The following is a 25,079-nucleotide window of genomic DNA, read 5'->3' as shown; positions in this document are numbered from 1 at the left end:
ATCTTCCCAGTACACCCGTGGGGGGGGGGGGGGGGGGGACAAAATCCATGGGGGTCTGGCCCTCCCAAACCTACAATTGTACCACTGGGCGGCAACAGCCGAGCGAATAAGGGGATGGATCAAGGAGCCAGAGGCCGAGTGGGTGCACGCAGAGGAAGCGGGGGACCTCCCTCCGGGCCCTCGTCACGGCAGCACTCCCATCCCCACCCAAACAACACTCCAGCAGCCCGGTGGTGACAGCCACCCTCCAATCCTGGAACCAACTGTGGCAGCAATTTGGCCTGACCAAAATGTCGGACAAAGCTCCCATCTGCAACAACCATAGGTTCACACCAGCACTGACTGACGCCACCTTCAAAAGGTGGAGACAGGACGGGGGGACACTGACAGTCAGGGACCTATACACGGACGGCAGGATCGCAACACTGGACGAACTGACAGAGAAATTTCAGCTAGCCAGGGGGAACGAGCTAAGGTATATGCAGCTTAAAAACTTCCTATGAAAGGAGACAGGGACGTACCCACAACCGCCACGACAGACACTACTGGAAGAACTACTGGACGCAAGCATACTAGGCAAGGGAAACTGTAGTGACATGTATGACCGACTGACAGAAAGGGCCGACACCGTACTGGACTCAACAAGAAAAAGGGGAGGAGGACCTGGGGATTGAGATAGGGTGGGGACTCTGGAGCAAAGCACTGCATAGGGTCAACTCCACCGCCATGTGCGCAAGGCTCAGCCTGACGCAGCTAAAAATGGTACATAGAGCCCACTTAACAAGAACCCGTATGAGTAGGTTCTTCCCGGAGGTGGAGGATAGATGTGAACGGTGCCAAGTAGTCCCGGCCAACCATGCCCACATGTTCTGATTTTGCCCCAGACTTGTGGAGTACTGGACAGCCTTCTTTGAGGCAATGTCCAAAGTGGTGGGGGTGAGGGTGGAGCCATGCCCGAAAGTGGCGGTCAGCAGCACCACCCAGAGCTGCAGTCTGGCTGTCCGACCTCTTGGAATCTCTCCAAATGGAGAAAATCAATTTTGCCATCCGAGGGTCAGACGACGGCTTCCACAGAACGTGGGAGCCATTCACGCGACTGTTCCGGGACCTGTTTGTGGCCAACGAACAAGAGGAAGAATAGCCAGGTAGCCAAGAATCAGGGGAAATTAGTCAAGAATCAGGAGAAAGTAGCCAAGGCATGAAAGGGAGAGATAGACTGGGAGGGAGGGCAGGAGGGGACGGTTAAACCTGAGGAAAGAAAGGCGAACCGGGCTGGGGGGAGGAATCGATCAAGAGAGGAGAACCAGCGAGGTGGGGGGGGGGGGGGGGGGAGAGAGCCGGAAGGAAGGCATGGGATACCAAAACGTGCATGACATCTCCAGGAGCGGGGAACGAGGAAAATAAAGACGGAGGACGGGAGTAGCAGCAGAAGCGGAGGCGAACGAGGGACGGCAGCGGGATCCGTCCGGGAGAAGCAGGCGACAAAAACACGAAACACAGCCAAGTATTGCACACTGTAATTATCTCTCCGGCACCCAAATGTATATTTGCCTCCCCAATCCCCCTCCGCAAACAGTCGCCTACTTACGTAGTTTGAATAATTTTGCCAGGAGTACAGAGCTGCCGCTGTCGAGCTGGTGTACAATACTCTACCAGTTATTCTATTTCATATTTTATTGTATTTGTTTTTTACTATGTACCATTTCCTTCTCCTTGGTATGTTGGGGTGTGCCCTTCTCTTCTAGATAGGTGTATATATATATATATATATATATATATGTTCCTTATCCTGTGTACATAACGGTAATTATACCTTGTTCAAAAACCCAATAAAAAACATTTATTAAAAAAAAGTAGTCAATCCAAAGAGTATAAATTTAACTTACCTTTCCACGACTTCTATATCAAAACAAAAGCGTTTATCAATTGAGTCCGTCTTCCTTCGAATGCAAAATTTCAGTTTGAACATTTCTGAAGCTGTTACAAGGCCATTCTATTTAATTGCAAATAAATATGTCAGACATTTTCATGGCAAATACAGCAGACATTCAGACAAGCAACTCTATGGCAGATCGACTGACGTAAATCAATATTTCCACAGAAAAGGAATTGATTGTTCTTGTCTTTTCTATGTATAACTCCTATGATTCTAATTCTATTGAAAAAATTAATACAAACACTTATTTTTTAATTTTTTTTAAATTTAGAGTACCCAATTCATTTTTTCCAATTAAGGGGCAATTTAGCGTGGCCAATCCACCTACCCTGCACATCTTTGGGTTGTGGGGGCGAAACCCACGCAAACACGGGGAGAATGTGCAAACTCCACACGGACAGTGACCTAGAGCCGGAATCGAACCTGGGACCACGGTGCCGTGAGGCATCAGGGCTAACCCACTGCGCCACCGAGCTGCCCATACAAACACTTATTACACCAATTACTAATAATGGGTCAAAAGAAATTACGCAACCACGCAACTTCATTTGCATTATATGTTGTTATTACAAGAACTTGCATTTATATAGCATATTTAATAGTAAAAAGCATGTTACCAAACAAAATTTGATGTTAAGCCACACAAAGAGGTTTAAGGACAACTGACCAAATGCTTGATCTATTTGAAAGGAGCAATTTAAATGTGGAGAGTGGTAGAGAGGCAGGGGTTTACAGAGGGATTTCCAAAGCGGTGGGCCCAGGACACTGAAGGCACAACCACCAACCATAGGGTGATGGAATTTAGGGATGTGCAAGAGCAGTGATCTTGAAGATCTGTTGGGAGGCCAATTAGGAGAGCATAAGAATCAGACTGAGATATCAAAGTCTTGGAAGAGGATTTTAACAGCAGATGAACTGAGGCAGGGGTAGGGACAAGCAATTCTTTGGAAGTGTTAAGTTGATGCTCTTGGTGATGGATAATATATGGGGCCAGATGCTTGAATTCAGGGTCAAATAATGTGCAAATGATCTGGTTGAGTCTTAAGATAATGGCCCAGGAGACGGATCAATTTATTGGCTAGGGAACGCATTTTATGGCAGGGGTCAAAGAAATTGGTTTAGGTATTCTCAACATTTAATAGGTAAAGCAACTGTTCATAAATTACTTGTGAGATAAGCAGTATGACAAATCAGGAGCTGAAAAAGGTATTGGCCAGATATAGCATGTGGATGAGAAATACGAGTAGGCAAAAGGTAGATTCTTGGAAGACTCCAGAGATAATAGGAAGAAAGACATTGCAAGTGATGCTGGCTACAACTGGATAGATGTAGAGGGATAGGTTACTATGATCATGGTTGCATAAGCTGTAAATTGTGCCTTTCAAAGGGGCCATTTCAGTGCCATGGTGGGGTGGAAAACTGAGTTGAGTTGTTCAAAATTAGCATTTACGAAAAAAGTGTGCATAGATTATCTTTAGATAATGTAAGCGAAAAGTACATTTTTCGTCACTTATATGAGATAAAATTTTGAATTTACCAATTTCCCCCCTGACTTTGGTTCACATAAAGTCATTGAAAATGTCTTTGTTGCTTTTTCGTAGGTACAGTAGTGTTTTATCCATGCAAACCCAAGGGGTCCTAAAAAAGAAAGAACTGCTGTTATACAGCTTACATATAATGATGCAATGCCTAAGAGAGTAAATACATCAAGGCCTGGATTTTCATTCCCGGGTTGGGAGCGCAGTCCGGACATCTCCCGACTTGGCAATCGCTATCTGGGAAAAATGCCCCAGTTGTTGAGATTTTTGTTCCAGGGCGGCGGGGTCTCTGGGAGTTTGGCCAGACAGCCCTGGAACAAGTGGAGGCTGCTGGGCGTGGAGGTGGGCTGGGCTTGGTGCTCTGGGACTGTATTGCCCCATCTATGGCCCCTCGCATCCTCCTTGGCAATCTATGCCTCAACCCACCTCAGTGGCCTGTAATTTTCTTCATGTTAACCTGTACCTCTCTGCCCACACTCCATGGCTCATCAGTCTCTCCATGGCTCCTCAGTCTCTCCATGCCCCTCTGCTCCACCTCCCCCCCCCCCCCCCCCCCAGGGCCTTTTGTAGCCCAGAGATCAATGCATACCAACCCATGACCCCCTCCCCCACCACCACCCGTTGCCCATATACCTACATGCCAGCTCACCCAGTATCCACCATGGGCAGACCATGCTGAGGTGAAATAATATAAAGCTCGAAGTGTACATTATGGACTTCATTTTTTTTTTAAATCACTCATTCATTAAAAAATAATTTACCACATCGACATTCAAATACATAATCTCAATCAGAACCAACATTTAATTCATACAAATTAGCAACAGGAGTAGGCTCTCAAGCTTCCTGTACCATTCAATTAGATCATGGCTAATCTGAATGTGACGTCAACCCCACATTCCTGCCATCACCGATAACCTTTTATACCCTAGCTCTTTCATCAAAATATTCAAAGGCTCTGCTTCACTGTCTTTTGAGGAAGAGTGTTCCAGAGGAACAATACCCTCTTGAGAGAAAACATTTCACCTCATCTCAGCCTTAAATGAGTGACCCTTATTTTTAAACAGTGACCCTAGTTCGACATCCTCTGACAAGAGGAAACATCCTCTTCACGTATACACTGCCAATATACCTCAGGATCTGAAAGGTTTTGATCAAGTCGTCTCTTACTCTTCTAAACTCTAGTGGATTCAAATCTAACTTCTCCAACCTTTCCTCCAACGACAATCCGTCCATTCTTGTTATTAATCTAGAAAAACTCCTCTGAATTGCTTCTAAAGCACTAACATATTTCCTTAAATAAGGAGACCAATGCTATACAAAATTCAACTACATAGTTTTAAATAAACATGCATTGGAATAGATAGTCCCAATTAAAGAGTCTATAACTACTTGGAACTGTAACTCAAATTGTGAAATGTCAGATACCCTATTGTGATAATTAAAGTTTGTGAAATGAGTCATGTAATGGCAGCCCACAGGCTTATGCCAACAGAGTGAAATAGAAAGAAATGATTTTTAAAAACACTCAAGATGTATTTTTCAAAGATTTAACGGGTAGGAATTTTAAATGTCTTTACAGTTTGACAGCATCTTTTGACAGTCCATTTAAGCACGTTTGAAAGTTGCCTTTGGCAGTTTATTTTGACACTTTTGACAGTTCCAATGAATTTGACAGTTAATGGGTTTATGCACATTTACACATATTTATGCTATTTTTAACAATTCCAAAGGACGCCTGACCCCCCCCCAAAGGTGTTCCGTGGCAAATTCAACAGGGATATCCTGAAGCTCCAAAAGGGTGCCCCAACTATCCAAAGGACATCACAAAATTCAGACCTGCTCCTACAGGTCTCGCCTGCACACGTTGGGCGAAATTCTCCCTTACCCAGTGGGGCGGGGGGTCCCGGCGTAGCGGAGTGGCGCCAACCACTCCGGCGTCGGCCCTCCCCAAAGGTGCAGAATTCTCCGCACCTTTAGGGACTAGGCCCGCGCCGGAGTGGCTCCCGCTCCGCCGGCTGGCGCCAATGGCCTTTGGCACTACGGCGATCGGCGTCGGGGCTGGCCGCAAGACCTTCGCCAGTCGGCGTGAGTCCGCGCAAGCGCCGGAGCATCAGCGGCCGCTGACGTCACCACCGGCGCATGCGCGGTGGAGGCCGTGGAGGCAGCGGAAGAAAAAGAGTGCCCCCACGACACTGGCCCGCCCGCCGATCTGTGGGCCCCCCAGGATCCTGGGGGCCCGTTCGCGCCGCCAATCCCGCCGGCACAGAAGTGGTTTAAACCACATCGGCGGGAGAGGCCTGACAGTGGCGGGACTTCGGCCCATCGCGGGCCGCAGAATCGCTGCGGGGGGCACGCCGATCGGCGGGGTGCGATTCCCGCTCCCGCCGATTCCCGGGTGGGGGAGAATTCCGGCCGTTATGTTTCACACCTGGATCAACAAAATTAGGCATGAGTGGAGGCAGCTTCTGTTTCATATGGCAGCTGCCTCCCCAAAACATGCATGTGCAAATCCTGACAAGGGCTCCTACAAAAATGGTAGGTGCTGCGTTCAAGGGCAAAACCACCAAATTATGGCCTCCTCCACCCTTTTCACAACTGAGAGGATCTCTGAAATTGCAAAAGTCCAGGCCCAAATTTAAAAATAATACAGCACTTGTTTGAAGACCAAACTGGAAAAAGGGATAAGTGGAGAAGGATAATGGAATAAAAGACCCAGCCCCGGGGTGGAATTTGCACATGCTCCCCGTGTCTGTGTGGGTTTGCTCCGGGTGTTCCGATTTCCCCCCACAAGTCCTGAAAGACGTGCTGTTAGGTGATTTGGACATTTGAAATTCTCCCTCAGTGTATCCGAACAGGCTCCGGAATGTGGCAACTAGGGGATTTGCACAGAATCTCTATTGCAATGTTTTCTTTTAAATTTAGAGTGCCCAATTCATTTTTTCCAATTAAAGGGCAATTTAGCATGGCCAATCCACCTAACCTCCACATTTTTGGGTTGTGGGGGCGAAACCAATGCAAACACGGGGAGAATGTGCAAACTCCACACAGACGGTGACCCAGAGTCGGCATCAAACCTGGGATCTCGGCGCCATGAGGCAGCAGTCCTAATCACTGCGCTGCCCTTATTGCAGTGTTAATGTAAGCCTACTTGTGACACAAATAAAGATTATTATTATTAAATGCATCAATGACTGCTTCTAGGACAGCAGGCATTCACCTGCATGATATGCTGAGCATAACCACATACCAACTACCCATTCCAGGAGTGAGTCCTTTGCGGTTCGTGTACGTTTATGCAGTCAGATACAGTGCCTGTAAAATCATGTATGTGTAGTCAATCACACTCTGCACATACAAACACACAAAATAGGAGCAGAAGTATGCTGTTCAATCCCTTAAGTCTGCATCGCCATCCAATAAGATCATGGATGATCTGTTTGTGTTCCAAATTTCACTTTCCCATCCATTCCCTTCTGCACTATGGGAAAAGCATGCTATCATGACAAAGCAAAACCTGCTTTTCTCTGGTCAGAGACAACACAATGTACTTCACTCCCTCAGCATAAAGAGGGTCAATTTCCTCCCTAATACAGATATGGACGGCAAACTGAGAATGTTACATATTTTGCATGTCCGAACTGGAAGCATCCTGATTTGAAGGAGGTCTAGGCCATAGTCATCTTCATCGCCCTTAGCAGCACTGTCCTTGCTTACCTTTGAGGCTGTAGGTAAGAAAAATGCTCCCAGAAGATCCAAGGTGGATAAGGCCCACTGATGAGAGCTTTCCTCCCCCTTCTTTCTCTCTAAATAGCCTATTCTCTTCCATGCTGCTTCTGCACAATCTTTTTCTCAAGCTGAAGATCAATGAGGATGGTTATTCTGTATTTGTGGCTGGGAGAGAGTAGTGTCAACAGTACTCTTGCAGTCAGAATCCTAATATGCAGCATAGTATTGACTTTAAGCAACTTTGAAAATCACCAAGCACTTCTGCTAGCTCAGTCAGAGCCACTAGAAATTAATTTGCAACTAACACAGGAGTGGTTGGCAATCCATTTGAATAACTCTGTTTTGGGCTCCTTTCTGCTGCTTAACACACATTCAGTTTAAGATTGGATTTACTGGAATGGTGAAGTTGAAAATGACAATGCTGACATCAAATCAGCTGATATTGCATACACCAGCACATGGTCCTAAGGCCACACAACCGACCTTCCGAAAATGTGCTTGAAATGTAAACCCATGGTACAGATGCCATTTTGAAACTAAAATAACAACCCTAACACTGCAACTATGAACAGTAGGGAATCAAAATTTTGTGTTCATGGACTTTCCAAAGAAATGGATGAAATACAACATAGCAGACTTATTAAGAAAAAACAAGAAAATAGGATTAAAAGTATGGTGGTAAGTAATTGGCTGAGGGATAGGGACAGCGAGTAGTGGTGAATGGGTGTTTTCCTACTGGAAAGCAGTATGTGGAGCCGTCACCAAGAGATCAGTTCTTTCTTAAAAATGTATTCTCTCATGAGATGTGGGCATCGTTGGCTAAGCCCCCATTTAGTGCCCATTCCTAATTGCCCTTTAGAAGGTGGTGGTGAACTTCCTCCTTGAACCGCTGCAATCCATGTGGTGTAGGTAACCTACAGTGCTGTTAGGAAGGAAGTTCAAGGATTTTAATCCAACAACAGTCAACAGTGAAGGAATGTCAATATAGTTTCAAATCAACATGGTACGTGCCTTGGAGGGGAACTTGAAGGTGGTGGTATCACCATGTATCTTCTGCCCTTGCCCTTCAAGGTGGTAGGGGTCAAGGGGTTGGAAGGTGCTGCCAAAGGATCCTTGATGAGTTGCTTCAATGCATCTTGTAGATGGTACAAAATGCTGCCACTATATGTCGGTGCTAGAGGGAGTGAATGCTTCTATTTAAAGCAGTGGATAAGGTGCCAATTAAATGGCCTGCTTTGTCCTGGATGGTATCAGGTTTCCTGAATATTGTTGGAGCAGCACTTAGACAGGCAGGTGGAGAATATGCCATCACATTCCTTATTTGGTCCTTGCAGATGGTGACCAGGAGGTGAGTCATTCATTGCAGTATTACCAACCCCTGTTGGTGTAACCAGAGTATTTACGTGGGTGGTCCAGTTCAGTTTCTGGTCAATGGTACCTTTAAGAATTTGATGGTGGGGTTTGCGGAATAGTGATGCCATGTCAAGGGAGATGATTACATTTTCTCTTGTTCAAGATGGTCATTGTCTGGTACTTGAGTAATGTGAATGTTACTTGCCACTTATCAACCTAAGCTGAATATTGCCCAGGCAATGGACTTGGTTTGCTCCATTATCCAAGGAGTCTAAAATGGTACTGAATATTATGCAAACATCCCCAATTCACACTTTATAATGGAGAGACGGTCATTGATGACACAGCTGAAGTAAGTTTTTTCTAGGACGTTAACCTGAGACCCTCCTACAGTGATGCCCTGGGACTGAGATAATTGACCTTCGAAGATCATACCAATCTTCTTTTATGTCATGTTTGACCCCAATTAATGAAGAATCTAGCTCTGGATTCCCATTCACTTCAGTTTTACTAGGGTTCCTTGATGCCACATTCTGTCAATTGCTGCCTTGATATCAATGGCAGGCAATCACACCTCGCCTCAGCTGTTTTGCCCATGTTTGGACCAAGACTCTAAGGAGGTCAGGTGCTGAATTACCCTGGCAGAACTCAAACGGAGTGTCAGTGAGCAGGTTATCATTGAGTAAGTGTCACTTGATAGCATTGATGAACCCTTCCATCACATTGCTGATGATGGAAGAGTAAACTGATGGGGGTGATTGGCTAGATTGGATTTGTTCTGTTCATTCTGGACAGGACACAAATGGGCAATTTTCAACATTGCCAATGTTGTAGTTGTACTGGAACAGCTTGGCTAGGTTACAGATTTTGGTTGAGTACCACTCTGCTGCTGATGGCCCACAGCTCCAAATGGATGCCCAGTTTTGAGTAGTTAGATCTATTCAAAATCTGTCCCATTTACAGGGTGGGATGTAAAGGCAAGGTGTAATCAGGAAGTTTGCTTGCCATTTTTGAGACGTTATAGGGTTTGGAGTCAATGTTAAGGACTCCCAAGGCACCTTCCTATTGACTAGATATCACTGTGCTGCCATCTCTGGTAGGTCTCCTACCAGTGGGACAGGGCTTACCCAGGGATGGTGATGGTATCTGGGACATTGTAACATTTTCCAATTTTGTAAACACTTGGCAACACTTGGTAAATAATGGGGATGATAGTAACAGACTAGAGAAAGGAAGGCAAACTAGTGAAATGAGCTAAGTGGTGAAATGAGCTCACCAAGCCAGTTGTAATTTAATGAAGTTAAGTATGGAATGATTCTGTTTTGGAAAAACCATGGTAAAATAATAAAATCTGAATGGTACTATTTTGAGGGTAATCCGAGGTAGTGAGTCTTGGGGATGTGTGGATAGAAATCTTTGAAAGTGGTAGGACAAGTTCAGAAGGCTGTTAATAAAGTATACGGCATCCTTGGTTTTGTAAATAAGGGAAATTAATACAAAAAGAACTAAGTCACGCTGAATTTTTTAAAATTACCAGATTAACTTCAGCTGGAGTACTGTGATCAATTATGGTCAGCACATATTAAAAAGGAAGTCAAACCTTTGGTAACGGTGCAGAGGGGGTTTATCATAATGGTAGCTGGACTGAATGGAGAGATTATAGAAACTAGGATTGCTGCCATCAAAGCAACATAAGTTGAGAAGCCAATTAGAGGTATTCAAATGTTACTCAAATAGGTTTCTGGACTCTCAGCCAATCATACATAATAAGGCTGGTTGAGAGCCTCGGTGTCCATTAGGTTTGATTAAACAGCTGCTCCTCAAGGAAAACATGATTTGATATATGACTTAGTTTCTTTGTTCTCTGCTGTCAATCTCACAATGTCATTTTAGACAATTTGTAAGTGGTTTCAGAAGTTTATGGTTTAGGTTATTGATACTTTAAAGGACTTAGACGATTGACACTTTATTAGCTTATAATGAAGACGCTTTTTTCCAAACATAGGAGAAATTTATGAAAGAATTACTTGTTTTCAAAGAGTCTTTACACGTACCACTATATACAATAGTTGGTTATAGAAAATGTAGACCGGGTACAACGGCATATTTGCAAAGCTTGAGGTACAATGCTCCCGGTGATATCCAACCGGGATTGCGTGCGGCCAGTCTCCAACTGGCCGACCTTCCATACAATAGCAATTAAGCTTCCCCCACCTCCTTAGCGGGGAAGCTTGTATACCGCAAAGGACATGGGAATACAATCATCCCCACCCCATTAGTCCCATGCGGACGCAGGTTATGGCACTGTCTTTAATATGACAAGCAATATATCACACAGTGATCATGGCACCTGATGTGTTCGGTCAAAAGAACTCCAAAACTCAAATATCTCAGTAGCATTGTTAGAATTGTGCATGCACTAGCATTGTTAGAATTATGCATGCACTCTATTATGTTGTGTTCTCTTTTTTTCACTTTCATTTTACATTCCGACTGAGTTTTGGCAGTCATTAGAAGGAATTTCAATGCTGAGGTATTTGAACACTTTTTGATCTCAAGACACTCATTTGCAGCATTAAGTATTCATAGGTCAGGTATACAAACCACAACCGTTTAAAGGTTCTCTTTAATCTTCCAATTTGTTTGAACTCCAATCCGAGAATATATGCATAATCTGCCAGTGTAATTTTTTCTCCTTGTATACTAATTAGCTTTTGGCCCGAGTAAGATTGACAATTTGTGTTGAATTACGAGAAATTTAGTGTGGTGGACATTTACGCACACTTCCCTGCTCAAAACCCCATCTCGGTAGTTCTGGGACGAGACTGCACAAATGTATTTAATTTATAATTCATTAACCAGCAGAGTGAAAGACATTTATCTCATAAATCTAAAATGCAATTGAACCAATAACTTAAATGTGAACAGGCAGTGTGCTACTAGAACACCAATAAATATAAGATTTTTTGAAATCATAAAGAAATACAATTGATAGACCTTTAAAAGGCAGCAGGAAGTCTACTATATTTTATTTTAAAAAGGCAATTGGTAAGAGAATGAATAACAAGAACTGCTTTTGGGCACTCACGTTTTTCCTGCACATAGAGATAACCTTCCATTGTCCATTGGCCAGGCGGTTTGTAATCTTGAGGGGCTGATTTCATTCTCTGCATCAGTCTTTCCACTTCCTGCCTGGTACTTTCAAAATTGTTTCTGGTCTTGAGATAGAACAAAATCATTGCAATAGGCCTTAAGGCTTAGGCACTCAAAAGCATGATGGCATTTACTAAATATGCAAGGCTAACAGTGCTCTCCATTTTTACTCCCAAATCAGATAACTACTGGGAGGTACATATACGCAGCTGAACACAAGAATCTGAAAACCTATCTCAAGGTGCGCTGCACCACCGCAAGCTAAGAAAAAGCTACATCTCACCAAACGGATTTCCTTTTAAACTTATTAACAGCATGAAAGTCCAAAATCCTAAACTCACAAGAGAAATTTAGTCAAATCATTCCACTCTAAGTACCTTTTAGTTTTACAGCATAATTCCTGCCAAACTAACTCTCTGGCATGAAAACGAACTTCAAATGTGGAATCTCATTCTTTAGTGCCATTTGGCCCAAATCCAGGCCTGCTGTAGGGAGGACAAACTGGTCAGTCCCATTCCCTGGTATATCCTGTGACCATGCTAATTTATTTCCTTCAAATGTCCATCTAATTTCCTTTTGAAATTATTGATCGGCTCTCTTTCCTGGGCAGTGAGTTCCAGGACTTTACCACTTGCTGCTTAAAACCATTCTTCCTTACATCTCCCTGCATGCTTTTCCCAAAATCTTAGATCCATGTCCTCTGATGCTTGTACGATAAGCTAAGGGGACTGCTTTTTTTTTTTTTGCCCACTTATTGAAACATCCCTACTAAATCTCCTTTGCTCCATGATGAACAACTTCAGTTTCTCCAACCCAATCGTGTCGCAAACATTTCTCATGCATGAGACTATTCTGGTGACTCTTCCCACCCTCTGAAGGACCCTCATATCTTTTCTAACATGTGGTGATCAAAAATGGTCACAATACTCTTCTGGCCGAATAACTCTATGCATGAAACTCAAGATCCCATTTGCTACTCTCTCAATATGTCGCAAAGATTTACACACATGCAATTCCAGGTCCCCTTGGCCTTACACAGTTGTCAGAACTTTGCCATAAAGTCTATCATTGGTTCTCCCTGTGTCTTCTCCCCAAATACATCACTTTGCACTTCTCTTTTCAAATCCATCTGCCACTTGACTGCCCATTCTGCCAGTCTACCAATGTCATGTTGCAGTTGATTCCTGGCATCCTCAATGTTTGTCACTACTCCAAGATTGGTATCATAGGCAAATTTGGAAATTTTACTCTATATGCCAAGATCCAAGTATCATGAATTTTATGGCAATAACTATTTTCTCAGACGGTACGACAGGGCCAAAAAAAATATTATTGCTGTAGAGATCCAAAAATACATATTTCTTTGATTTCATTACTGTTAGCTTGTGTCTGTCATTTGTTGGTCTGCAAGCAAAATTTACGAATAGCATAATTGAAAAAAAAACAAGTGGACAAAAAGAAAGAATGAGATTGCAGGTTTAAGGATATGGATGACCAAATTAATAAGAAAATATGGCCCTGTTCTGCTGCAACCACAAAAGCATCAACTGTGCATTCCAGCAAGTCATGGTTGAATAATGTTGGTTCCAATGTTAGGATATTCCACATTCTTGGTAAATAATCTTTGCAGATCGACCTTCCTGGATGAATGCAGCTCCAACAACACTCAAGACACTCACCACCATCTGGGACAAAGCAGTCCGCGCTTGATTGCTGCCCCTTCCACAAACATTCAATCCCTCCTCCACCACCGGCAGCCGTGGCACTGCAAGATGCACTGCAAGAACTCACCAAGGTTCCTTCGGCAGCATCTTCCAAATCCACAACCATTACTATCCAGGACAAGAGCAACAGATACCTGGGAACCCAACCACCTGGAGGTTCCTCTCGTAGTCACTCACCACCCTGACTTGAAAATATATCGCAGTTCCTTCACTGCCACTAGGTCGCAATCCGGGAGATTAGTACGGAAGTATGGAGAAGTAGTGACATAGATATAGAGACACAGAAGTTAGGCTATTCCCTTTTGATAATAGACTTTAAAACTCCGCAATGGCGTGCATCAAATTCTGCCTGCCCCATTTTATCCATCTGTCACTCTACTTCTCACCTTATGGTGTTCAGCGTTTTTGCCTGGACGTGGAATGCACAGATTCACAAGTTTATTTGTGGCAAGGCTGTGGATTTAAAATTAGTATTTTAAAAAATTAATTCGTGGGATGTGGGCCTCGCTGCTTAGGAAAGCATTTATTTCAAAAAAAGAAAGCATTTATTGCGCATCCCTAGTTGCCCTTCAGAAGGTGGTGGTGAGTTTCCTTCTTGAACCGCTGCAGCCCCCGCTGAGGTGTAGGTTAACCCACAGTGCTGTAAGGGACGGAGTTCCAGGATTGTGACCTAGTCTCACTCTAATATGCAGATTTGCAAAATAGTGATTGCAGTCACAATAGGTGGGATTCAGATCGTGTTAGATCTCACGAGCTGTGGCGAGCCTGGAAGATCTCGGAAGGCTCTTCTGGCATCTAGAGTCTGTGATGTCTCGGATCGTGTTTTCGAGATCCTTAAGGGGGAGCAGCCCTAAGTTGTGGTCCACATAGGCACCAATGACACAGGTAGGAAAAGGAATTGGGATATAAGGCAGGAATTCAGGGAGCTAGGGTGGAAACTCAAGAGCTAGAACAAACAGAGTTATTATCCCTGGGTTGTTACCCGTGCCACATGCTAGTGAGATGAGGAACAGGGAGGGAGAGCAGTTGAACACGTGGCTACAGGGATGGTGCAGGAGGGAGGGTTTCAGATACCTGAATAATTGGGGCTCATTCTGGGGTAGGTAGGATGGTCTACACCTGGACCTGAGGGGTACCAATATCCTGGAGGGGAAATTTGCTAATGCTCTTCGGGAGGGTTTAAACTAATTCAACAGGGGGTTGGGAACCTGAATTGTAGCTCCAATATATAGGTTGTACCGGCAGGCAGGAAGGTGGTTTAAAGTGTGTCTACTTCAACGCCAGGAGCATCCGGAATAAGGTGGGTGAACTTGTGGCATGGGTTGGTATCTGGGACTTCGATGTTGTGGCCATTTCAGAGACATGGCTAGAGCAGAGACAGGAATGGTTGTTGCAGGTTCCTGGGTTTAGATATTTCAGTAAGCTCAGGGAAGGTGGTAAAAGAGGGGGTGGGGTGGCATTGTTAGTCAAGGACAATATTACAGTATTTCCTTCCTACAGTATTATGGTGGCAGAAAGGACATTTGATGAGGACTCGTCTACTGAGATAGTATGGGCTGAGGTTAGAAACAGGAAAGGAGAGGTCACCCTGTTGGGAGATTGCTATAGGCCTCCGAAAATTTCCAGAGATGTAGAGGAAAGGATTGCAAAGATGATTCTGGATAGGAGCGAAAGTAACAGGGTAGTTTTTATGGGGGACTTTAACTTTCCCAATATTGACTGGAAATGCTATAGTTTGAGTACTTTAGATGGGTCCGTTTTTGTCCAATGTGTGGAGGAGGGTTTCCTGACACAGTATGCAGATAGGCCAACAAGAGGCGAGGCCACATTGGATTTGGTACTGGGTAATGAACCAGGACAGGTGTTAGATTTGGAGGTAGGTGAGCACTTTGGTGATAGTGACCACAATTCAGTTACGTTTACTTTAGCGATGGAAAGGGATAGGTATATACCGCAGGGGAAGGGTTATAGCTGGGGGAAAGGCAATTATGATGCAATGCGGCAAGACTTAGGATGCAGAGGATGGGAACGAAACTGCAGGGGATGGGCACAATTGAAATGTGGAGATCGTTCAAGGAACAGTTACTGCATGTCTTTGATAAGTATGTACCTGTCAGGAAGGGAGGAAGCTCGAGGGAACTGTGGTTTACTAAAGTAGTTGAAACACTTGTCAAGAGGCTTATGTAAAGATGAGACGTGAAGGTTCAGTTAGGGCGCTCGAGAGTTACAAGTTAGCTAGGAAGGACCTAAAGAGAGAGCTAATAAGAGCCAGGAGGGGACGAGAAGTCTTTGGCAGGTAGGATCAAGGATAACCCTAAAGCCTTCTATAGGTATGTCAAGTATAAATGACTAGGGTAAGAGTAGGGTCAGTCAAGGACAGTAGTGGGAAGTTGTGCGTGGAGTCCGAGGAGATAGGAGGGGTGCTAAATCAATATTTTTCGTCAGTATTCACGGAGGAAAAAGACAATGTTGTTGAGGAGAATACTGAGATACAGGCTACTAGACTAGTAGGGCTTGAGGTTCATAAGGAGGAGGTGTTAGCAATTCTGGAAAGTGTGAAAATAGGTAAGTCCCCTGGGCCGGATGGGATTTATCCTAGGATTCTCTGGGAAGCTAGGGAGGAGATTGCTGAGCCTTTGGCTTTTATCTTTATGTCGTCATTGTCTACAGGAATAGTGCCAGAAGACTGGAGGATAGCAAATGTTGTCCCCTTGTTCAAGAAGGGGAGTAGAGACAACCCCGGTAACTATAGACCAGTGAGCCTTACTTCTGTTGTGGGCAAAGTCTTGGAAAGGTTTATAGGAGAGAGGATTTATAATCATCTAGAAAGGAATAATTTGATTAGGGATAGTCAACACGGCTTTGTGAAGGATAGGTCGTGCTCACAAGCCTTATTGAGTTCTTTGAGAAGGTGACCAAACAGGTGGACGAGGATAAAGCAGTTGATGGGGTGTATATGGATTTCAATAAAGCGTTTGATAAGGTTCCCCACGGTAGGCTATTGCAGAAAATATGGAGGCATGGGACTCAGGGTCATTTAGCAGTTTGGATCAGAAATTGGCTCGCTGTAAGAAGACAGAGGGTGGTTGTTGATGGGAAATGTTCAGCCTGGAGTTCAGTTACTAGTGGTGTACCACAAGGATCTGTTTTGGGGTCACTGCTGTTTGTCATTTTTATAAATGACCTGGAGGAGGGCATAGAAGGATGGGTGAGTAAATTTGCGGATGACACTAAAGTCGGTGGAGTTGTGGACAGTGCGGAAGGATGCTGCAGGTTACAGAGGGACATAGATAAGCTGCAGAGCTGGGCTGAGGGGTGGCAAATGGAGTTTAATGCAGAAAAGTGTGAGTTGATTCATTTTCGAAGGAGTAACAGGAAGACAGAGTACTGGGCTAATGGTAAGATTCTTGGTAGTGTGGATGAGCAGAGAGATCTCGGTGTCCATGTACATAGATCCCTGAAAGTTGCCACCCAGGTTGATAAGGTTGTTAAGAAGGCGTATGGTGTGTTAGCTTTTATTGGCAGAGGGATTGAGTTTCAGAGGCATGAGGTCATGTTGCAGCTGTACAAAACTCTGGCGCGGCCGCATTTGGAATATAGGAAGGATGTGGAAGCATTGGAAAGGGTGCAGAGGAAATTTACCAGGCTATTGCCTGGTATGGAGGGAAGATCTTATGAGGAAAGGCTGAGGGGCTTAAGGCTGTTTTGTTAGAGAGAAGAAGGTTAAGAGGTGACTTAATTGAGGCATACAAGATGATCAGAGGATTAGATTGGGTGAACAGTGACAGCCTTTTTCCTCGGATGGTAATGGCTAGCACGAGGGGGGTTGGCTTTAAATTGAGGGGAGATAGATATAGGACAGATGTCAGAGGTAGGTTCTTTACTCAGAGAGTAGTAAGGGCGTGGAATAACCTGTCTGCAACAGTAGTGGACTCGCCAACATTAAGGGCATTTAAATGGTCATTGGATAAACATATGGATGATAAGGGAATAGTGTAGATGGGCTTTAGAGTGGTTTCACAGGTCGGCGCAACATCGAGGGTCGAAGGGCCTGTACTGCACTGTAATGTTCTACCAGCTGCGCCAAACTTTGGGTGCAACGCGGCTGCTAGATCATGGCCAGAGAGAGGGGCATGTTTCTATGCGCTCCAGTTACTCTGCGCCGATGCAGACGGGGGCATGCTTCCTTCCTAGACTCACCCAGCATGAGGCAGGAAATTTGGGAAAGACAGGATGCAAAGACAATGGAGTGAGGTTGTTACCACCCGGCAGGCTCACCTCTCACATTAAAGGGAAGCGAATGTGGCGTCAGTCCCAAAGGTCGGTCGGCGTGGGCTTCGAAGGTCGGGCAGTTGGCGAAAGTCGGTCCCGGGAAAAAAAGTTTGAAAAACACTGCTGTACACCACTCTTTCAACGCAGACCGGTTCCTACCCTGGGCCGAAGTCCCGCCGCTGTCAACCCTCTCCTGCTGGCATAGATCAAACCACCACCTTACTGGCGGGAGCAGGCAGCGAGGGTGGGCTCCGGGGTCCTGGGGGTGATCTGGCCCCATGGGGTGCCCCACGGTGGCCTGGCCCGTGATCGGGACCCACCGATCGGCAGGCGGGCCTTTGCCGTGGGGGCACTCTTTTCCTTCCGCCTTCGCCATGGTCTTCACCATGGCGGAGGCGGAAGTGACCCCCTCCCCTGCGCATGCGCGGGGATGACGTCAGCAGCTGCTGACGCTCTGGCGCATGTGCAGACTTATGTCGATCGGTGAAGTCCTTTCAGCCCCGGCTGGCATGGCGCCAAAGGCCGACCAGGGGACACCAGATGGACCTGCCCCATCACCAGCAGCTCCTGCAAGACACAAGACAAGACGCATTAGACCGCACCTTTGGGGCGGGCCGGGTAGGGGAGAATCCCAGCCCTGGTCCTCATGGACAATACAATGGTGCTGGACCCATTGACCCTCAGTATAGCGCCTGGGGTTGGGGACTCTTTCTCCCTTATGTCACACACATAATCAACAATCGTGGTTCAGCTCAGTGGGCTAGGCAGCTGGTTTGTAAAGCAGAACAAGTTCAGCAGCGTGAGTTCAATTCCCGTGCCAGCTTACCCGAACAGGTGCCGGAATGTGGCGACTAGGGGCTTTTCGCATTATCTTCATACTTGTGACAATAAAAGATTATTATTATATTATTATTATTATTATTATTATTAACAAAGATCTGTTGCTGGATTCTCCATTCCTTGGACAAAGTGCTCATGCCGGGGCAGGATTCATGGACTTCCACGACTGCAAAACTGGTATCGCACCTGCGACTGTTAAGGGGCTAGCACCGGCGACACATGGAACACAACTGCCTCCAATGAGAAATGATGTGGGATTCGCTGGGTTTGTGATTGGCACTCAAGCTGCAGCCGCATATACACACTTTACTCCCCAGACACACCATCCCAACCAACAAGATGGCAGCAAGGCACGCGGCTTACAGATGCCGAGCTCGAGACCCTCCTGCAAGCTGTGGATGAGAGGCAGGCCACCCTGTACTCCGGCTCGGGAAGGCGTCTGCCAGCCGTCGCCGTCTACTGTGCCTGGGTGCAGGTGGCAGAGGCGGTGAGTGCCATGGGCAACAGCATCCGGAAGAAACTGCACGAGCTCCTCAGGGTGACCAGGTAAGTAAGCAGCACTGTGCCCTTGGCACCAACCCCTGTCCCACACACATGTAACCCCCCCACCAGAGGAGGGTAGAACCCCCACTTGCACCCATAACGGCCGCCATGGCCGGGTGCCCAGGCCAGTGAAGCCACCAGCTATGTCAGACTGTCTAACACTGCATTTTCTGTTTCCCACCCCCCCACCTCCAGGAGAAGGTCGCCCAAAGGGCCGGGGGTGGGAGAGAACTGGAGAGGGACCGCCAGACCTGTGGCCCTTCACTGTGGCAGAGCAGCAGGCTCCAGATGTGGTTGGCAGGCCTGAGGAAAGGGAAGATGCCGGGGTGGAGATCGGCCGCGGGCAAGGAAGTGAGATCCCGCTTATTGGGAGGTCCCCGTGACACATGTGTCAACCCCCCTCAACACCATCTCCACCCTCACTCCCAACCCAAAACACACACCACCAGCCTAAACCCCACATCACCCTCACCCGCACATCACCCTCGCCCTCAACCACCCTCACCCGGACCGCGGTTTAATCATGCGTCTTGTCTCGTGTCTTGCAGGAGCTGCTGGTAATGGGGCAGGTCCATCTGGTGTCCCCTGCCTGCAGCCACAACCAGTGCCACACCCAGAAACTCCCCCCCCCCAACCCCATGTGCCAAGCAGCGATGACCACACCGACACGGAGTTGATGCATGTGCCTGAAACCCAGGATACCCCGGAGCTTGATTTCGATGTGGACACTGATTTCCCGTCACAGCTGTCTCCAACATCCTCCACCTTCCCAGAGACACTCACCTCAGTTCAGTGAAGAGGCTCCTGGACACCCTCTACTATGCACCACACAGCTGCACCAGTACATCAGGTGGAGGTAGGAACACCCAAGGGGGCTGACGGTTGGGTGGTGGGCTGTCCCCAGGGACTAGCTGCCGTTCAGACAGGTTTTGGGTTTCTGGAACGGACGGTTCCATTGGTTGTTGAGGTGCAGTCGCAGAGCCAGGTCTTATATGAGGGATTGTCGGCGAGCATCCAACACTTGCAAGCACAGGTGGAGAAGTCCAACTGTGTGCAGCAGCAGGAGGTGGTGACGACCACGTGTGCCACACAGGGTAACATCTCACAGGTGGCAACCATGGTGGAGGCCTTGGGGGTATGGGTTTTTTATATGGAATAGCATCTCATGGCCTGGGGCAATCCGGGTCCAGGACAGGGCTGCCCTCTCACAGGCAGCCAGGTGCCAGAACCACCTGGATATTACAGTGACGCTCCTGAGCATGGCCCAGTCACAACAGGCCATTTCTCAGAGGGTCGGTGGCATTGCCGATGTGTCGTAGACGTAGAGGGAGATGGCCCAGTCCCAGAGGGAGAAGCGCAGACATTGGCTGATGTGGCACAGACCCAGAAGGTGGTGGCACAGTCACAGTATACAGTCCCAGACGGAGGTGGTCCGCTCCCTGTGTTCCATGGCAGCGAGCATGCAGACCATTGCCAAGATGAAAGCGGGCCTCCAGGACTGGAGCAGGGGTGTCTTAGGGGATAGCTCTACTCGCACCCTCGTCCCATGGAGTACCCCGGGGGCCATCAGGAACCCCGAGAGAGCAGGAGTAATGGGGCCTGTGCTGTGACTCAAGGAGGTGTCGGAACATCTCAGACTCTCCATCCACCTCCTCCTCCTGTCCCTGGCACATCTGCTGGGCAGCAGGCAGAACAGGGCGGCACCACATCACCTGGGATTAACGAGAAGCAGCCAGTCCCATCCAGGCAACATCATCCCAGAAGACAGCCACCGATGTGGACCCTGGTCGCAGGGTGGGAATTGCAGCAGGCCGCCTCCACACCTGATGTCCGGGGATCCATCAAAATGTAGTGTTAGGGCCCGTAAAGCCAGAATGTTAGACACCAGTTAAGTTGTAACGGGTGCAGGGCACCGTTTAGTTATAGGGGCCAGGACATGTATTTGTATATATTTGTTCACATTGAACACCTGTTCACACTGTTACAACCAGCCTGGGTGCTGTCCGATGTGTGTGAGTGGAGGGCTGGTCCGGTCTGGCCAGAGAGGGGGGGCAGAGGGGGGGTGGAATAGGTGTGCTGGGCTCCCCAACCTCCCCCCTCCATCCCTAGCTTCGCCACATCAGGGATTTGATGGGACCGTGTGGTGGGATGGCCATCCAGCATGCAGGCATCACCCAGGTGGACGGTGAGAAGTCCCATTGTGAGCACTGTCCATCCCATGCTGCACGATGTTGTGGAAGACACAGCAGGCCGCCACGATTCGGGTGACCCTCCGAGCGCCATACAGGAGGGTCCCTCCAGGGCAGTCCAGGCACTCGAACTGCATCTACAGGATGTTTAAACACCACTCGATCACACTCCTGGTTGCTGCAAGGGCGTCATTGTAGCGGGTCTCCTCATTGGTCTGCGGACTTCGGATAGGGGTCATCAGCTATGACCGTAGTGGATAATCCCCATCATCCAGGAGCCAAGCACACAGCCGGGGGAATGTCTCGAAGAGGCTGGGAATCATCAGATGTGCCAGGATGAAGGCATCGTGCAAATTGCCTACTTATCGGGCACAGACCTGGCACCATCCGGTGACCTCGTACAGGATACAGTGGACATTGCCCTGTGTGGGCCGCCAGATGCCTGGACTGCAGGTGGTGGCCATTTTGGTTGGGGTTATGGTGAAGGTTGGGATGCAGGGATGGTGGTGTGGAGAGTGGGGGCTGGGGTGCGGGGGGTGGTGGGGTGGGGGTACCCATATGGCCGGTGTCACTCTGCAGACCAGGGACCAAGATGGGTGGTCAGTGGGGTGTGCAGTAAGATAGCTGCCTTGCAGGCTGCGGCACTGTCGGTTCATGCCTGGACACCGCCCTAGTCCCCTGAGGTTCATCCCAGTCACACAGCCCATTCCCCCATCACCAACCCCCTTCTCCCCTAGCAGGGCCCCTCCACCCCAGCCAGTGACCAGCCCAGCATCCCACAGTCGCACCTCTCTGTATCCTATTTCTTCTCACTCCCTCATCAGCCATAGCGCCAGTTTAAAAGCGCAAGTGAACCTCCCTTCGGGAATTCACCCCGATGGAGGCGGAGAATCGCAGAAGTCCTGGAGAATACCAGGTCAGGCCCGCTAATGAAATGCGAAGATTGTTTACTTTACGTGCGTCGCATTGTCGCCACTGCCGAGACAACGGTATTGTGATTTTGCATGACACTAGCGGCCACTTCGATTTCGACATCGGAACCAATTCTCCGCCCAATCGCATTTCCCAATTCCGGCATCAGCCGACGAAGAATTCCCGCCCTAGATGTTTGACCGGGGTGGCCTGACGAAGACAAGGGAGAAATGCAGGAGAAAGGGTTGTGCAAGGCGTTTGGGGGGGGTAATTTTCTACATACAAGGATTCACAATGGCACACGGAGGGGCAAGATGGTGGATGAAGAAGACTAAATGATGAAAGGGAGTAACATCCTTACTGGGTGAAAATTGAAGCAAATGCATATTTCCTTAATCTTTTCATTGTTTCCCAAGAGCTTGAATATTGCAGAATTCCTTGCCTCCCAAGTTATTCTTTCTTGTTGAAAGCTTCAAGCTTAAAAAAAACAAGCTTGGCATCACTAATCGCTATTGCCAGATTTGTCTCTTTTTCAATCATGGTATTATCCTGCATTACTGATCATTGTTTTTATAAATTTAGATTAACAAATTCTTTTTTCCCAATAAGGGACAATTTTAGTGTGGCCAATCCACCGAGCCTGCAGATCTTTGGGTTGTGGGGGGGTGAGACCCACACAGACATGGGGAGAATGTGCAAACTCCACACGGACAGTGACCAGGGTCAGGATCAAACCCGGGTCCTCAGCGCCGTGAAGTAGCAGTGCTAACCACTGTGCTACTGTGCCGCCCTTCCTGCGCCACTGATCTAAACTTTTCACCATGTTTTGTAATAGAAGGTACCTTACATTTTGCAGATTGTACTGTAGCTGCTGTTTGTAAGGTGCGAATTCCTGTGCAAGCTCATAACCTTCATGGTAGAATGTGAATAACCCTTGAAGAAATGCCAACAGCTGTCGAAAAATAAGCAGATTTGTACAGAACAATTAATAAAAAAAGACAGTATTGCATAAGATTTACTCTGCCGTGCTTCCATTCCCCAGCCCCCACCCTACCCCATGCTCTGGGGCAATGTATATTTGAAATAGTATTTATTTATCCATCATTAAAAAAAATAATTATAAATATCATCAGAAGGATTAACAGGCATTGTTTTCACATTTTCATAGGAAATATAGAGTACCCAATTTTCCAGAATGATTCAATTATTTCAAATGTTATCACTAAAAACTGTTGAAACAAAAAACTTCCATACATTACAGATAAGAATTAATTTTACTAATTAAAGTGTGAGGTGCTCCACATATATCAAATACAATGAAGCCGATGGAATTTGTAATGCAGCGTGTTATATGGGCGGCATGGTAGCACAATGGTTAGCACTGTTGCTTCATAGCTCCAGGGTCCCAGGTTCGATTCCCGACTTGGGGAACTATGTGTGCGAAGTCTGCACGTTCTCCCTGTGTCTGCGTGGGTTTCCTCCGGGTGCTCCGGTTTCCTCCCACAGGTCCCGAAAGATGTTAATTGGACATTCTGAATTCTCCCTCAGTGTACCTGAACAGGCGCCGGATGTGGCGACTAAGGGCTTTTCACAGTAAGTTCATTGCAGTGTTAATGTAAGCCTACTTGTGACAATAAAGGCTATTATTATTCAAATTCAAATCAAATCATTCATACCAAATAAAAATAATGACTTGAATGATGTGTCACTTGCAAAGTTCATTGTGTTCACATTAAAAGAACAAACTTTCACGCAACACCTTTCACGATCTTCAGATCCTAAAAACCTTCAACCAATAAGATATTTCTAAAGTGTGGCCATATCTATAGGGAAAACCCGCAACCAATTTGTGCACACCAAGGTCCCACGAACAGCCATGAATAAGTGACCAGTTTTTGCGGTGTTAGATTAAGATTAGATGTTGGCAATGGAGTCCGAACTCCATAACGTTTCTTTATTCTAAACATCCACCACCCTCTTTTGTAAAGTCGTTAAATCTAAACTCTCTACAAGTTCCCTCTTGGAAATAGGGATGATGGCAAATAATTTTTCTATTCCCTTAAAGATCTTAACAGCTCCCTGGATCTTCTATTCTCCAAAGCAAACAATCTGTCTCTTCAATCCCTCCTCATAGTTCAGTTATCTTAAGATAGGTATCAGCTTGGTTGCGCTTTATTCTGCATTGCTGCTAATGCTCAGATTTTGGCATAGTGCAGCAACCTAAATGACACACAGTTGTGATCAGAGATGTGTCTTGCACAGATCCATCTCTATTCACGTGATTTATACTCTATATCTCAAGATCCATTCACTTTAAGCTACCACTCACTGTGCTGTTAAATTTCAGTGAGCTATCCACCAGATACTTGCTGTTTCATCCTTCGGTCTAGAGGTGTTTATTTTAAAATCCCATTTATTTCCTTGATAAAACTTTATCACTTTCCATACGTCTATCTTAAATTACATTTGCCACTCTTCAGCCCAATTTCAGCAATTCTCATGATAATTGGTTTTCCTGTTCTTAATTGTTTGAAATCTGCCCCACTGACATTTGATACCATTTGTAAATATAGGCAGTTTTGTTTCTGTACTCAACTTCAGATTAATTATAGACCTTGTGTCCTTGTGACTCCTGCAATTTGGTCCAGCTCCACTAACAGGAAGTAACGTGTCACAAGGATATTTTGCATACAGTATGTAGTCAATTTCAGTTTTTGATAGTTTTAGTTAACTTTTAGCAACAAGAAAGACATAACTGGCTTGGATTTATGTATGGTAACACCTTATTGTATCCTCAGGATCGCCCAAAGCATTTCACATCCAATGGATTATTTTTGAAGTTAAATTAATTACAGCAAGCTACCATAAAAGTAAATCAAAAGAAGAATCA

At 46.4% G+C, this 25,079-nt stretch overlaps 1 protein-coding gene across 1 annotated transcript in view; it reads right to left on the bottom strand.

Moving 5' to 3' along the window:
* Positions 1 to 25,079, bottom strand: part of arhgap42a (Rho GTPase activating protein 42a) — a 505,650-nt gene that overhangs the window by 139,595 nt on the left and 340,976 nt on the right. The window contains exons 7-10 of the mRNA XM_038818093.1: positions 23,037 to 23,141; positions 11,645 to 11,774; positions 3,474 to 3,574; positions 1,887 to 1,993 (exon numbers count right to left, since the gene is read on the bottom strand). Coding sequence (XP_038674021.1) covers positions 1,887 to 1,993; positions 3,474 to 3,574; positions 11,645 to 11,774; positions 23,037 to 23,141 — 443 coding nt within the window. The remainder of the gene's footprint in view (positions 1 to 1,886; positions 1,994 to 3,473; positions 3,575 to 11,644; positions 11,775 to 23,036; positions 23,142 to 25,079) is intronic.

The sequence above is a fragment of the Scyliorhinus canicula genome, chromosome 14 (assembly GCF_902713615.1).
Source record: "Scyliorhinus canicula chromosome 14, sScyCan1.1, whole genome shotgun sequence".
Taxonomy (NCBI): domain Eukaryota; kingdom Metazoa; phylum Chordata; class Chondrichthyes; order Carcharhiniformes; family Scyliorhinidae; genus Scyliorhinus; species Scyliorhinus canicula.
This window is presented reverse-complemented; position numbering and strand designations above follow the sequence as displayed.